The sequence below is a fragment of the Meriones unguiculatus genome, chromosome 5 (genome assembly GCF_030254825.1).
Source record: "Meriones unguiculatus strain TT.TT164.6M chromosome 5, Bangor_MerUng_6.1, whole genome shotgun sequence".
In the NCBI taxonomy this organism is placed as follows: Eukaryota; Metazoa; Chordata; class Mammalia; order Rodentia; family Muridae; genus Meriones; species Meriones unguiculatus.
Window position 1 is genome coordinate 114,661,491 of NC_083353.1, and position 16,083 is coordinate 114,677,573.

Below are 16,083 nucleotides of genomic sequence, written 5' to 3' on the forward strand. Positions count from 1 at the left end.
AGGTATCTCTTCTGGATGCCAGGCAGGTGCTCCTGGGGCCTTGGGCTGCACCCAGCTCGGCTGCCGTGCCCAGTTGTGACCAATCCCTGTTCAGTGAACAGTTTATACTTCATCCCTTCGTTGCTTAGACCGTGTCCGCCGATAGACAGGGATATTGGGAGCACATGGGTCTGGTGGATTCAACCTGTTTGCTCTTCCCAGCCCTGCCACTGCCTCTGGGACCTTAGGCAAGTCCCTTTTCCTCTCCACTCCTCTCCACGCTTCTACTGAGCCTACTAAAGTGACTAAATAAATCGTAGACCCCCCTGGCTGACTCTTCTCTGACTGTCGCCAGAAGAGCAAGGACGGAGCTGGTATCATGCACTATATAGTTTGCAGGCCAGAGCTTAGTTGTCGTCCATATTTATTTTTTTACCTGGAGATTTGTTTTTTTAAATATTATTGTAAGACCTCATTAGCTAAGTGAAACCACCGCTGCACTGGGGGGCAGCTTCTCTAAGGCCTGGCGTATTCTTACAGTTGTCCCCAGTCTATTCTGGGAAGACCTGTGGCTTGTGTGGGAATTACAATGGCAACAAGGGAGATGACTTCCTCACTCCGGCGGGTCTGGTGGAGCCCCTGGTGGTGGACTTCGGAAACGCCTGGAAGCTTCAAGGGGACTGTCCGGACCTGCACCGACAACACAGCGACCCCTGCAGCCTGAACCCACGCTTGAGTATGTGAGCCCTGGGGTCTCTCATGTTCCAGGCATTGGGGGGGGCAGCATACTCTGGGGGAGAGGGAGACAGAGCAATTGATCCAGATTTTGACCGTTGGCGCCTGATACCTACATCTGGCTCATTTCCTTTCCAAAGTTTGTTTATTGAACACCCTCCTTGGAGGAAGAGAGAGAGAGAGAGAGAGAGAGAGAGAGACAGAGAGAGAGAGAGAGAAGAATATTGTGTCATTTCTGGCCTGGGAAAGGTCCCAGTCTAGACTAGCAGTGGGGCGGGAGGTCAGAGTTGAATTATTGTTCAAAAGACGACTTGGGGAGGGGCATGCATGCAGAAAGGGGGGGGTGGGACCGGGAGGGGAGGAGGGAGGGGCTCATGGGGGGGGATACAAAATGAATAAAGTGTAATTAATAAAAGTTAAAAAAAAAAAAAAAAAAAGATGCGCTGCAGGGCCCAGCGCAGACACAGGGCTGCAACTGGCTCTGCCCTCTTTAGCTTCTCCCACTCTGCCTACAGTCAGTGGGGGTTTGGGAAACGCAGTTTTACTTGTAAACTGAGTCAAACACAGGACAGTAAATTGGCTGCAGGAGCCAAAGCCAGATAGATTTGCTTTTGCAGCAACTGTTGACAGAAAAGAGAACTGGGTTCTGCTCCTGGGGAGGGGGGGGAGGGATGGGGTGGGGATGGAGGTGGGGTGGAGAAGTAGGGGTGGGGATATGGGTGTGAGATTCCCCTGTGGCTGGCCCTAGGCCCACAGCAGGGTCCTGTCTTATTCTGCCCTGTCTCTTCTCTCTCTGTCTCTCTCAGCCGGGTTTGCGGAGGAGGCATGTGCGCTCCTGACTTCTTCCAAGTTCGAGGCCTGCCACCGCACAGTCAGCCCTCTGCCCTACCTGCAGAACTGCCGCTATGACGTTTGCTCCTGTTCCGACGGCCGGGAGTGCCTGTGTAGCGCAGTGGCCAACTATGCTGCCGCGTGTGCCGGAAAAGGCGTGCACATCGCGTGGCGGGAGCCAGACTTCTGCGGTGAGACCCCATAACCACTTAACCTCCTCCAGACAACAGACCCAAACTCTTGACACCTTGCGGGGCTGGGTCCACCGGCCCTTTCCAAAGGTACTTCCTTTGAATTATTTCATTTGGTAACAGGCCCCAGCGACAAACCAGGGCCTGTGGTTCGTTCGCAGCCATTTCTCCTGCCTTCTGCTACTGGCCCGTGATGGGGTGGGTTCCTGTAAGTTAGAACCTGTTATCAGAATGTGGAACCTTGCAGTGAGCCTGGGTCTAGCTGAGATTACCTGTAACTGCTGCCACCTAGTGTTTATTCCTTGTATGGGCAAGTTTGGAATGCAGGAATCCTTTGTTGATAATTTCAGGAAACACATCCGTGGGACCTGGCCCACGTCTTTGGCACTGTATAAAGTTATGTAACGTTGAATAATGCCATTGTTCTAGTTGGCTTTGCATCAGTTCTCTGCTGTGGTAGGTTCCTGCCATCAGAGCTAGCCTCTGTTCCTGGACGGTGGTCCCTGGGCAGTCAGACCCTGCTTACTGCTTTCTTGTTTTCCCCTCTGGGGACAGTTGGTTAGTGACCAGACTCGAACAATTAGGAGACGGAATAGCTTCCTTTTGAGACCTCCCTCGGAGGTGCCCACCGATCACACTGAGTGAAGGGATGAAGGGCAGGGACAACAGGGAAGGCTGCCCTGGGGAGGTGTTCTTGACCGAAGTTTTATAAAGGTGCTTTTGTGGCAGTAGCAGAGGAGGATGTGAGGCAGACGGTCTGGGAGAGCAAGGAAGGCGGAACCTGACTTTTAGGGTGAGGTAGGTGGGTTCAGAGATTGCAATGGCCTTCCCAGCAGAAGCAGGGAAACATACAGTAGTTAGGAAAAGTGTGTGTGTGGGGGGGAAATAACATTATGCATTTGAAGAGGCGTACAGCCTTGGTGTCTCAACAGCTTGTGCTTGGAGTCTAAGCAGTCTCCTCCAAAAGGGGGTGGCTGGTGAAAGATGGCATGAAGGGGACACCCTGTGCCCTCCTCTTCCCTCTATCCCACAATGGTTTCTGAAAGTTCACCCGTGGTTTAGCCGCTCTGTGTGACTCCATGCCCTTCACTCAGTGACTATGAACGTGTTTCCTTCTTAGTGTCTGCTTTCTAGCAACTGGGGACCCAACTGGTCAGCGGTGTGCTGTTTTATGAATATGCCACTGTTACCCACCAGTATTAGGCATTCTGCACCAGCTGTGTGCCATGCGACGGTACCAGAAGGCTGTGCTAACGGGGGACATTCTCCCTGAAGGTCAAGAGCCCTTGGCAACATTCCTTCATCTCTTAGAAGTGGTTGTTCCTTATCTCCACAGAAGAGAACATGGCCAATGAGCTGCCCTGGCCCTGTAGTAATAGGAGTGATTCAGTTAAGAAGTTCTGACCCCTGAGCCTTTCTGACACAGCTGCAAGTGCTGGCTGGCAGAAAGGAGGGGTTCCAGGACAAAAGGAAGTGGTCTCTGTGCGTTATGTGACTGGTGGCCTTGGCTTCTTTCTCTGAGGCCAAGGAGAGTGGACCAGATCCCCGTGTTCTGGCATCTACCTTTTTCCTCTTAGAGAGGAGCCCAGGCTTACTGTCTCCTGGACCTGTTTTTTCTTTCTCGAGAGATGGACAGAGCTCCCAAACCACTGCCTCCACTCAGAAGCATGTTATTGGGGGCAATCAAGGGACAAGAATATGCCATGCCACTGCTCTGTGTAATGTCCAAAAGAGACTCAGGAACGGTGCACACAATTTTGTCCTTGTAAAATGGCTGCTTCCTTTGGGAGGACAGGATCCTAGGCTCCCAGAAGGCAAGGACCAAGTCTTTTCATCTACCTTCCTGAGCCTTGCCCGGCCCTGGCCCTGGCACATACACATCTCAGCCAAACTGAGGTGAGCCTTCTTTGTGGAAAGAAAGCTCGAGGAGAAACTCAGTGCCAGCCCCAGAGACACTCTGCCAGAGGAGAGGGGTGCTTCTGACTCCAGCAGCTCTTTATCGGATGAAAAGTACCCTGGCCTTTGCACATGGGGTAGATTGAAAGGAGCTGCTGCCTTTGTGGGCTAGCTTGCCCCAGAGTCACCCCGCCTTCACTCCATACATTCATCCAGGGTCCCAGCCTCCCCACTCCTCCAGAGGAAAGCAAGTCAGTGTCTCATGTGATTAGGGGATCTGCTGCTGGCTTCAGATGCAAACCTGAAGTGGTGGCAGGAGGGAGAGGCTCAGGCTCTCTTCAGAAGTTCATAGCCAGGGGTGACTCTTATAGCTACTATGGAATGTTCTGTCTGTGGGGAATCTGCTAGAGACAGGGAGTATCACCAGGAAAGAAGGCTCAGTTGTTCTTAGGAGGACTGAGTCCAGAGCCCAGCTCTCATTTCCTGAGCAGCAGCCCATGGGCAAGAGTAAGGAGCACCCATCACCTCCCTGTTCTTCTTACCCTTCCACTAAAGACTTTTATCATCAGCATGTTTATTAAACAGGTTGTCTGAGAAACAGGTTGGCCACAGTTCAGGAAGGGAGGGTTAGGGCCTCTGAGGCTGAGATCTTTTCTTGGGAATACCTCTCCCAGCTTGAGCCTGCTAAGCTGGGTGACAATGGCAGCAAACACCTGTGACCTGTTGATTCACCTAACCTCCGCAAAGACCCTGAGGATCATTCCGCTGAGGATGGTGCTCAGAGTTCCATGCTAGCTAGTGGTGGAGCTGGGATTTGAACCTGGGGACACGGGATCCAGAGCCCATGCTCTTGTTCCACATAGCCGTACATTATTTCTCATTTCTGTTTGAAAGCCCCAGTGTCAGGTGTGTGTGTGTGTGTGTGTGTGTGTGTGTGTGTGTGTGTGTGCACTCGAGCAGTTGGGGTGAGGGCTGTGAGCTGACGGAGGCTGCCCATTTTGCTGAGGGTAGGCTTGTAACCTGCACATCCTGAAAGGAACCGTTCCCTTCTTGAAGTGTGATGGGTAAGAACATGAGCTTTAGGGAGGTAGAGAGCTGGGCTCAGATCTCAGTTCTGATCCCAGAGAAGCCAGATCCTTAAGCCACTTGGCTCAAGTGTTGGCTTCTACGGGTAAGAGCAGAGGAAGGGAGGTGGCAGGAGCTAACTCTTGAGGAGCAGAGCAGCAGGTGCTCGGAGGTAGCCATCATTGTCCTTACCACCATGGAGATGCTCCTGCCCATCACTCTCAGTTCTTCTAGATGTTTAAATACACCAGGGCTTCGGTGTTCTGGACTTGGAGAACTCAGAGGCAAGGAAAGCCTCCTTCATACTGGGAAAGAGGGAAAAATGTGTGCATCCCTGATTTCTTTCCATGTATATTTTTATGCCTGAAGATACACTTTTGCTCAGAGTGGGAAGGGCTCGTTGAGGCCATTTGGATGTGGCGGTGGTCCTAGCTGAGAGGTGTGATTCCGTAGCTGATGGCCTCCCTCCGTCTCCTGTCTCCAGCTCTGGACTGCCCCCGGGGCCAGGTGTACCTGCAGTGTGGCAATGCCTGCAACCTGACCTGCCGCTCCCTCTCCTACCCGGATGAAGAGTGCAGTGAAGTCTGTCTTGAGGGTTGCTTCTGCCCCCCAGGGCTCTATCAGGATGAACGAGGGGACTGCGTGCCCAAGGCCCAGTGCCCCTGTTACTACGATGGTGAGCTCTTCCAACCCGCAGACATCTTCTCAGACCGTCATACCATGTGGTAAGCTCGGACAGACGGCCAGGCTGTGAGCCTGAATGCCTGGGAGGGCAGAACCAGACAAGAGAACGGTTCTTCAAACCCCTTATTTTAAGGATGGATAAACTGAGGCCTCAGAGGGAACTGGCTTTTCCAGACTTGCATACCAAGGCGGAAGCAGAGCTGGGAGTCCTCTCAGGCCTTCCGTGTCTATGCGATGTAAGCAGTGACATCTCTGGGCCAACAGTGGGAATGCTTGAGCTTTGCTGCCCACTCTCCTGTGCTAGGCCCACCTTTCCCTTTTCTAGAATGGAAAATGGAGGTGCCCGCTGTCCCCTCTTCTAAGATTCTTTCTAATGTACACAGGCACTTGAGTGAGAAAATTATGGCACAGCAGCCTCACCTTCTGTTAGTGTGTCTTGAGTTGCTAACCAGATACTGGAGATTTGATCTTTTATAGAGTAAGACGTATCTTTTGGATTCTGGTTCTGGAGGCTGAGTGAAAGGTCCAGGCTCTTGAAAGGCGCTGCCTCTGGAGAGGGTCTCATGAGCATGTGTGAGGCATACGCGGTGGTACATGACGTGGCTTCACCTTTTAACCGCTCTTTCTCCCAACAGCATCCAGTCCTTTGAGGCTAACCCACTCCTGTCTACAGACGATGTGTCTGTTAGATCTCCCTCCAGCTCTTGTGCAGGGAGGATGGGGTTAGGGTCAGGAACCGGCACACTGCACAGGAAGACTGATTCTTCTGCAGTAGGCACAAGGTCCTTGGAGGGGTTTTGAACAGGAAGCGAAGACGAGAAAGTGTAGCTCCAGGGAATGGGTTCTGGAGGGTGTGATAGAAATGCTGACAGCACTGACCTGAAGACTGGACCAAGCCACCAGGGATTGGAGAGCAGGGCCTGAAGCTAGAGGCTCTGGAGATGTGACTTTACCAGCAGGTGTTGGAGGGCAGGAGGTGGCACCGCAGGTGCTCAGGACCCTGACCCTGGCCGCCTCCAGGGTGGTGGTGCCACGTGGGAAGAGGGCTCCTTGGAAATGCAGAGGTTCCAAGAAGATGACTGGATGAATGGATGAACCCAATAGCTTAACTTTTGGGGGTTGGAATTCAAGAACTCCTGTAGCCCCGAGGTTAATGGAAGTCACTAGGAAGCCTGGCTCAGAGCACAGGAGAGGACTGAATCCAGAGTGTGGGGACCAGTCGCAGGGAGGAGGAGAGGATTCTGGAAGACAGGGCAAGGATGGAAAGGGCAGAACCAGGAAGTACAATGTCACCTAAGTGGAAGGAAGAACAGTTGCTTTGTGGCCGTACCAAAAACCATGGATGCCCGAATCTTTCATCTGAAAGAGCACCGCACCTGTGTTAAGGTCTGCATACATCCCCCTGTGATCATAAGTCATCTCTAGATGGCGCTCGGCACCTACAGTGACGACAAAGTCTGTGAATTTTCTTGTCCCAAGGCTCTGCTTAGGCAGTCCAGGGAACAAGGGCTGCCATGCTCAGCACTGGCACAATTCCTTTTCTTTTGAATATCTTCCGTCCATAATTGCTTGATTTTGTGGATGTAGATCCCAGGTGCACAGAAGGCACAACACCCGCCGTTGGCTGGATCTTTTTGGTCTTAGCCCTGTCAAAGGTTTGCTTGGCAATGCTTTTCAAGAGTTTCTCTCCGTGATCGTAAAACAACACTACTGGGAAGGTAGGGCTTGCTTCTTCCATTGCCTTTTCTTCTTCTTCTTCTTCTTCTTCTTCTTCTTCTTCTTCTTCTTCTTCTTCTTCTTCTTCTTCTTCTTCTTCTTCTTCTTCTTCTTCTTGTGATAAGAAAGATGTAAGATGATGGACTGGGGAGATGGTTCAGCAATTGAAGTGCTTGCTGTGCAAGTCTAAGGACTGGGGTTGGGATCACCAGAATCCATGTAAATTCTGAATAGACATGATCTGTAATTACAGCTCAGAAGTCAGAGACGGGGGATATCTGGATGCGATTGGCTAGAAAAACCAGCCATGCTGGAGAGCTCTGGAGGGAGAATTGCCGTCTCAGTGAATAAGGAGAGCAATCAAGAATGATCCCGACTTCAGCCTCGGGCCTCCACACATGTACTCACATGTGCACACCCAGCCACACAAGGGTGTTCACATACATGTAAAATATGCATGCACATACAGACCAATGAAAATGAAAAAAAAGAACCCTGAAATTTGCGGGTATGCCAGCGGCATTGAGTACATTTACAAATTGTGTGACCAACTTGTCCTCACCCATCTCTAGAACTTTCATGTCGCTGAAACTGTCCATTAAATAGGGACCCCTCATTGCGCCTCAGCCTAGTAATAGCCACTTGACTAGTTATGAACGTGACTGGTCTAGATATCCCATGTGAGTGGAGGCCCCTAATACCCATCCTTTTCTTTGTGTCTGGCTTTTCTTTTTTTTCTTTTTGGCTTATTTCACTTATGTTAATGTTTTCAAGGATCACTCTTGTTGCTGCATGTATTCTAAACCTCGTTCCTTAATGACTGTACATATGTGCTGCCCTTTGCTTATCCATTCGTCTGTTGGCAGACACTTGGCTGCTCGTGCCTCTTTGCTGTTGTGAATAATGCTGCCGTGAACATTGGTGTTTAAGCATCTGAGTGTGTGCTTCAGATTTGGGGGTGATATGCATTCTTGATTGCAGCTGCTGGCTCATATAGTAATTCTGTTTAGCTTTTTAAAGAACTACCAAACTATTATTTCGCTGAGACTGCGGCATTGAAATTTCCACCAGCAATGGACCAGTGTAACGGTTTTGCTACAACCTCCCCATAACCTCTTATTTTCCTTCTCTTCCTCCTCTTCCTCCTTCTCCTCCTCTTCTCTCTTTGTATGTGGTATGTGTGTGCGTGTGTGTGTGTGTAGGTATGTGTGTGTTACAGAACATACGTAAAGGTCAGAGGATAACCTCTTGTGGTTTCCAACATATGCCAAAACAGCTGCCCCGTTAGCATCTGGGGAAGCTCCCGTCTTCTCCCCCATCTCTCCATGGGTGTATTGGGATTACAGGTGTGCTAACTGTGTCTGGCTTTACGTGGGTTCTGGGGCTTCAAATCCAGGTCCTTATGCTTATATTACAGGGTGCTATGCCCATAGAGACATCTCCCCAGATCCCTCTTTCTAGGTATGAGGTGGTATCTCATTGTGCTTTTGATTTGCAAATCTTTAATGACTGATGACCTTGAATGTCTTTTCATGCACCCACTGGCTACTTCTAGATTTTTAAAAATCTGTCCACTTGAATCTTGCAGCCATTTTTGAATTTGGTGGTTTGTTTATTTTGTTATTAAAGATCTTTGTATATTCTGTGATGTTTTTCCCCCATTCTGTTGTTAGTGCCTTTTGATGCAGAAAATGTTTCAATTTTGATATAATCAATTTATCTATTCTTTTAATTCATTCCTTATGGTCCTATATTATAGCCATGAAATCAGTGCCAGGTTCCAAGCCATGGATATTTACCCCGATGATCCCATCTAAGACTTTATTAATGTTTAGATCTTTGATCCATTTGGCGCTCACGTTTTGTGTGTGGTGTGAGGTTGGAGTCCAACTTCATTCTTTCCCAGATGGAACTCCGGTTTCCTGGCACTGCATAGACTCCTTTCCATGTCTTGGCATTGGTGTAGAAATTCAATTGACCGTCCAGGCGACGGTTGACTTCTGAGCTGTTTATTTAGCTGCTCTGTATACCTGTCTGTCTGCCAGTCCATATTGTTGTAATTACTATAGCTTCGCAATAGGTTTGGAACCAGAAACTGTGGCTCCTCCAACTTTTTTTTTTCTTTGTCAAGACTGTTTTGCTGTTCAGGGTGCTTTGAAGTGCCACATAAATTCTGGTCGTAGTGTCTGTTTCTGCGGAAACTGCCCTTGGGGTTTGGTTGGGATGCTTTTAATCTGTAGGCTATGCCTAGAGCCTTGTCACCCATGGTGCCTTCCAGTCCACATGCAGAGGTTGGCTACTAGGTCTTCAGCCTCCTAAGCAATGTTTTGTAGTTCCCCAGGGTGTCTTATCAGTGTGTATTAATTGTGCTAAGTCCCAAGGCTGGCTGGGGCGTTTTCACGTGTGCACATGCTGGACTTTGAGCATGTGCGTCTCCTTTTTACTTCTCTTTCCCTCCCCCCATCAAATCCTCTTCTTCCCTAACAGTCCCCTTTCTGCTTCCTCTTTAGAGATCCCACACACGAGAGCAAATAGTCCACTTGTGTCTCTGAGCCCAAGATAACTTCACTTCACACACTTCCCCACAAAAGATATGAATTTATTCTTCGTCACGGCTGAATATGCTTCATCATGAATGTGCCCTACATTTTCTTTACCTGTCCATCCACTGACACACCCAGGCTGATGCCGTAACCCGACTGTTAGGAGAAGCACTGTGTAGATATCTCTGTGGAATGCTGGCTCTGGATCCTTCAGAGATGTGGCACAGGGTTGGTACCACTGTAAAATACACAATGGTCAGAGAGTGTGTAATCTCTCTTTTTTTTCTCCACATCTTTACTACATCTGTTTTTCTTTTCGGCCTTTTTGGGACAGGGTCTCACTGTAGTTCAGGCTGGCTTGTAGCTCAGTCTGTAGCTCCCACGTTGCCTCTAGTTCATGACAGTCCTCCTGCCTTGGCTTCTCAAGTGCCAGGAGTACAGGGATGAGGCACCCGCCTGGCTTCACCAGCGTTGCCATGCTGACTGGGGTGAGGTGGCCTCTCAGTGTAGTTTAAACTCACATTTCCCTTGTGGCTAAAGAGGCGGAACATTTTTCATGTATTTATTGGATGTCTGTGTCTCTTTTGAGATCTGTTTGCATGTTCTTTGCCCATTTGTGACTTGGATTGTTTGTTCAGTTACTGTTTAATGTTTTGGGCTTCTTTATATGTCCTGTCAGATGTGTAGCTGGTAAAGCTTATCTCCCACTCTGCAGGGATCACTCCGTTAACTCTTTGCTGTGTAGAAACTTAAAAAGATTACTTCGCATGTGCTCACGTGTATGTGTTTGTGTGTGTGCCCATGTCTCTCTGTGTATATGCTCACATGTGTATATGTGTTTGTGTATGCACTTATTTGTGTTGGGTAGGAGTGACCTCAGTTTTGGGGAAACGGTGTGTAAGAGCCTTTGGGTTTAAAGAGAGCAATGGACCATAAGATTCACAGATGGCCATTAGGCTGGAGAAGAGGGGAGGAAGGCGGGGATCAGATCACGTGGGCTCTGTTCTTTACCGGAAAGCCTGTGGAAGGGATGCTCCCGAGGGATTTCAGGCAAGGGTGGGGCACGATCAAGAAGTCCAAGTAACAAGCACACAGGAATGAAAGCAAAATGTCAGAGGCAAAGTCCTGGATTGTGATGGATCTGATGTCGAGGGGGAGGACAGTGTTGGGGTGAACCCTAGGTTCTGAGAGTGAGCCAGATTCAATGGATGGCGATACCAGTCCACAGATCAGGCCTGGAAGAGGCCTGGGGTCTGGTGCAGACATGCTATGTTTGCAGTGACTTTGAGACATTAAGGGGAACTGTAAAGGAGACGTTTGCATATACAGGTCTGAGGTATAAAGGGGGCTTGCTGGAAGTACATGGCATTAGTTCTGTAATGAGGGTGTGAATGGCAGCATAGTAGGGAAGAAAAAGCTTGGGGTGTCTGGGGAAAGGGGAGGTGTGAGCTATAGTTGATGGTGAGGTGGAAGTGGGGAAATCCAGTGGAGACTGTTTTAATTCTCTAAGAGAATGGAGTAGCCATCAGTATTGGCAATGCTGAAAGGGGTATCACGCAGGAAAAGGACTTGAAGGGACCCGTGGGAGTTGGTGGCCTGATGGTCACTGGTGACTTTAGCAGGCCAAACTTCGGATTCGGAGTTAGGGACCTGAAGCCGTGCCGGAAAAAGCAGAGCGAGCAGGGTGGGTGGGTGGTGGGGAAAGGGACAATGGGTGTAGAAAACTTGAGCACAAGCTGGGGTGTTTTCTCCGCAGTTACTGTGAAGATGGCTTCATGCACTGTACCCCGAGCGGTGCCCCAGGGAGCCTGTTGCCAGACGTTGTCCTCAGCAGCCCCCTGTCTCACCGCAGTGAGTACTGGAGCCTTGAAAGGCTTTCTTTTCTCTGCTGTCTAGACTCTTTTTCCGTGAGTGGGAGGAGAGAGCTGGCTGTATTGTCTGATGTGCGCAGGTGTTCAAGCAGGGGTCTGGCTCTGCCCAGCCTCTCTTTGACTTCTTAGTTTGTGTGAGTGACTTTCAGACATAGCTTTGCTCGTGCAAACTCACGTGAGTGAGTGAGTGAGGCAAGAAGCGCTTTACTGTGTGGAAGAACACTGAATTATCTGAACCAGCACGGTCTGTTCGCCTGTGATAGTCTGCGTGCAGCGAGCAGCTGGGGTTGGCTGACGGGCTTGCTAGGAATGGCACCTGCCGCTCTCCAGTGGCTGTTGCTTCCTGCGGACATGCTGCTGAGGAAACCCTGGAATCTGAAAGAATAGGGGCTTGGGTCAGTTCCTCCCTATTTGAACATTCCAACAGCTGGAGCGCTGTCTCACTGTTTGTGTGGTACAGAATGGAGAGGGCATGGCCCGTGGGTGGGGTGGGCATGGCCCATAGGGGTGGGCTGTACCCCCATTCTAGATCACAGAGGCTTTGCTTCCGGAAGGGCCATGCTAGCCTGGAATGGAGTTTCATGCTTGGCAGGACATAATGGCTCCTCATCAGCTTCCACTGGGACCCCCTCTTCCTCTGTCTCTCACACTGAGACTCCTCCCTCAGGCCCTTTGCTTTCCAACTTGCCCTGGATTGGGGGCCTGGGTCCCTCCATGACTGTTTTGGAGCCCCTTTCAGTGCAGAGGTGGGTCAAGACGCGGAGCATGAGGGTGACTTGGTGATGCCGGACTGTGGCCTCCATGTCACCTGGCTTCTTTGTGCACTTGTGCCGCCTTCCGTTGTACTCTGCCTCAAGGACCCACCTTTCACGCACCCTCACCCCAGCTCACACCCCCATCCCCACCCCAGCTCAGAACCTTCTTGTCTAGTCACTATAAAGAAACTCCTGGATTTCTTCCTCGACGATTAGGAAAAGCCATTTTGTCCGTTGAAGTTTAGCTTTCTAACCCAAATTTTCATATATAAAAAATAAGGTTGAGAATTCTCCTTTCCTTGCCCAGAGTGAGAGAAATGGTATTATGTGTGCATGGCCAGGCATTAAAAATAAATAAATAAATAAATAAAAGATGTCTCAACTCTCTGCTTCCACCATTATCCAGTCTGTCCTCAGCAGCCCCCTGTCTCAATGGGGGTCAGAGAGTGTGTAATCTCTCTTTTTTTTCTCCACATCTTTACTACATCTGTTTAGTCCTCTGTTGGCTGAGCTATTTGAAAGAATAAGAGGTGTGGCCGTGAAGTGTGTGCCCTCGGGGGTGGGCTTCAAGCCCACGCCATTCTTAGCTATCTCTTTCTCTCTGCCTCCTGTTATTTGATAACAGCTGCTGCTATTTGATAACAGGAAATGTGATCCCTCAGTGAACCAACTAGACAGAAGCCTGCCCTCAGGAAGCGTATAGTTTTTTTGTTTTGGTGTGTGTGTGTGTGTGCAGGATTTGAGCCAGTTGCTTTCAGTCTGAGGGTCTGAACAGTTGCTGTACCATTTGAAGACAAGACACAGAAGGGGAAGGGGTGACGAGATTTTCATGTCTAGATCAGAGGCAAATTATGTGAAACGTACAGTGGAAAAACGCAGGGGGAGGGTGAGGCGTGTTGGTGAAGGCACGCCGTGATGCCACCATCTTTTCAGAGAGGCTGACCTTGGAGCAGAAGCCGCTTAGAGTCCCGGTGGCTGACCATCTTTTACTTCATGACCTGGAACTATTTCATAAGCATTTCTATTAGGTCCTGCCAAGCTCCATTTTAGTATCTTCATCTAGGTCTTCTCAAGCCTGAGCCTGGAAACTTCCACACTTTGCACCTTGGTTCAGTGCAAACTGGGAGAGGGGAGTCAAGAGGGATGAGGGATGGTGGCTGTCAGGCGACATCTGCTGGGGTCGGTAGAGCTGCGGCCAGGTTGGCCAGAAGCATCGGGATAGATGCAGCCACTGTCCTGGCCTCACATGGAGACCCTGGTCAGGGCTGGGGCTCACTGTAGTCTGGGCAGAGTCAGGTCTTAGATGCTGGCTCCTAGGGGCTACACGGTGGTGCAGAAAGGTGATCTGCCATGGCTTTGCTCACCACCTCTCTCCCTTCCTCAAGGCAAAAGGAGCCTGTCCTGTCGGCCACCCATGGTCAAGTTCCTGTGTCCTGCTGACAACCCACGGGCTCAAGGGCTGGAGTGTGCCAAGACATGTCAGAACTACGACCTGGAGTGCATGAGCCCGGGCTGCGTGTCCGGCTGCCTCTGTCCCCCAGGCATGGTGAGCTAGTGCGTGGGTGAAGGGACACCTTCCCCTATGTTTCCTCACAGGGGTGTCTGTGGAACCAGAGAGGAAGAAGTAGGGACTTCTTCAGGGTCATGCCAGCCTTCGAAACTGCTTAATTTATTTTTATGTTAAAAATTAAAAAAAAAAAAAACACAACTTTTTGAGATGATGCCTCATTTTGTTGCCCAGGCTGGTCTTGAACTCCTGGATTGCTTAAGCAATCCTTCTCTGGCCTCAGCCTTGTGAGTAGCTAGAACTACAGGCACACGCCACCGTGTCCAACTGGGTCAAAGCTTCTTTAAGTGAAGTGTGTGTAGGAAAGGATCTAGGTAGTGTCAAATATTAAGAGCCACAATTCTTGCGTTAGACCCCCGATCCTGGCTCGGGAGTGTGACTTCATATCTAGGATGCAGACATTTTGGCAGGCACTTCCTTCTCATCCAGGAGCCCGTGGTGGTATGCATTCTCCGAAACATGTGTGACTGAGGTCCCTTACAAATGCTTCTGTCCACAGAGGTTGGATTATTTTCACAACTGCTTCATTACGAGGCTGACTGATGTGCAGATAGCTGGGGCCAGATTCGGCAGAGCAGAGAAATCCGTGTAATTTATGAAGTGTGCTCAGTGTGCTGGCTGCAGCGCCCGACACGTGTTCCTGGCCGAGGCACAAAGCAAAGGGAGCTGGGAACATCATGCCTGGGTGCTTCTGCTGGCGCAGAGCTCATACCCGGGTCTCTTTCCCTGTTCTCCGTGACAAGCGAGGGCTATGGCATGACACCAAGGTGGTATGGAGAGCCCAGGGATCCTGCATTCTGAAGACTTGCGGGGCGGGGGGGGGGGGGGGTGCGGGGAGCAAGTCACTTTCTGATGAATGCTGATCTGCTTAGAGCACAAAGAGACCCGAAGAGGAATGGGGTGCAGGGGTGAGCCAGCATCTCCGCCTCCCTCTGGCCGCACAGTCATTCAGTCTGTATGTGCATCCCAGAGGCCCCCTCTGAAATGTACTCTGCCTGCCTTCCTCACTTAGTTAGCTATTGGTACAAGGAAGATGTAAACAAAATCACTTATTTAAAAAAAAAAAAAAGATATGGGGTTAGGGATGGACCACAGTTAGGAGCGTGAGGCCACGGGTTCAACCCCCAGCATGAAATGGGTGGTGTTGGTACATGCCTGTAGGCAGAGGCAGTAAGTCATCCTCAGGTGCATGGAGAGTTGAAAGCCAGCCCGAGTTACAGATCTTGTCTCCAAGAGGCTGGGAAGTTCCAGAGCTTTGCGATAGATGCTGCGGGTGTCGTGTTTGTAAATAACCGAGGCTCAGTTTCAGAAACCGTGTGAGTCAGCTCTTCATCCTGGCCACTGGCGGGATGGCGTAAGATCTGTTTTCCTTACATTTCCAGTCTGTTGTAGACCAATGCTTTTAAATAGAGTGAGCATGGATTGTCTGAAAACAGCAACAACAATAAAACAAACAAGAAACAAAAACAAGAAACCAAAAGCAGTGATAGGAGTCGGGGTGTCTCTTAGTTACTGCTCTTTTGCTGTGATGGACTCTGTGACCATGACAACCCACAGAAGACTTTATTCGGGGCTCCAGTTCCAGAGTTAGAGCCCATGACTGCCACGGGGACCATGGCAGCAGGCATGGTGCTGGAGCAGTGACCCTTGTCTGCAAACAGGAGGAAGAGAGAAAGAGATAGCAAAGAATGGCGTGGGCTTGAAGCCCACCCCCGAGGGCACACACTTCATGGCCACACCTCTTATTCTTTCAAATAGCTCAGCCAACAGAGGACTAGGTATTAGAACAATGAACCTATGAGCTTCCCCCATTCAAAGCACCACAGTATGTGAGTCAGCGCAAGGCCCTGGGTTCATGTCCAGCATGCCAAAACAAACAAACAAACAAACAAACAAACAAACAACAACGAAATTCCTCCAAAACAAACAAACAAACAAACAAACAAACAAACAGAAAGGAAAGTATAGAATCCATCCAGTCTTGCATGTGACAGGCGGGACATTAGAGTCTGTTTCTGCATCCTCATGGTCACAAGTCGGCCCTGGCACTGACCTCACTTTGCATGGTCATTGTCCTCAACTAAAAACCACGTTTCCTCCTTTAAGGAACACCCGTGTTCCCTCTAAGCCTAGACGACCTCGTTTGAAGACTTTGGAGGCAAGGCAGAGGCCATCTCTTTCGCCCCTGTGTCCCAGGCCGGGCATGCTCAGTGTTCTGCTCCACCCACAGGCAGCAGACGGTCTGCTCCT

General features: G+C 50.1%; 1 protein-coding gene across 1 annotated transcript in view; it reads left to right on the forward strand.

The window, feature by feature from the left end:
* Vwf (von Willebrand factor) overlaps nucleotides 1-16,083 on the forward strand; it is a 126,668-nt gene that overhangs the window by 47,551 nt on the left and 63,034 nt on the right. The window contains exons 14-18 of the mRNA XM_021636960.2: nucleotides 520-715; nucleotides 1,521-1,736; nucleotides 5,182-5,422; nucleotides 11,397-11,491; nucleotides 13,652-13,812. Of these exons, the coding sequence (XP_021492635.1) occupies nucleotides 520-715; nucleotides 1,521-1,736; nucleotides 5,182-5,422; nucleotides 11,397-11,491; nucleotides 13,652-13,812 (909 nt within the window). The remainder of the gene's footprint in view (nucleotides 1-519; nucleotides 716-1,520; nucleotides 1,737-5,181; nucleotides 5,423-11,396; nucleotides 11,492-13,651; nucleotides 13,813-16,083) is intronic.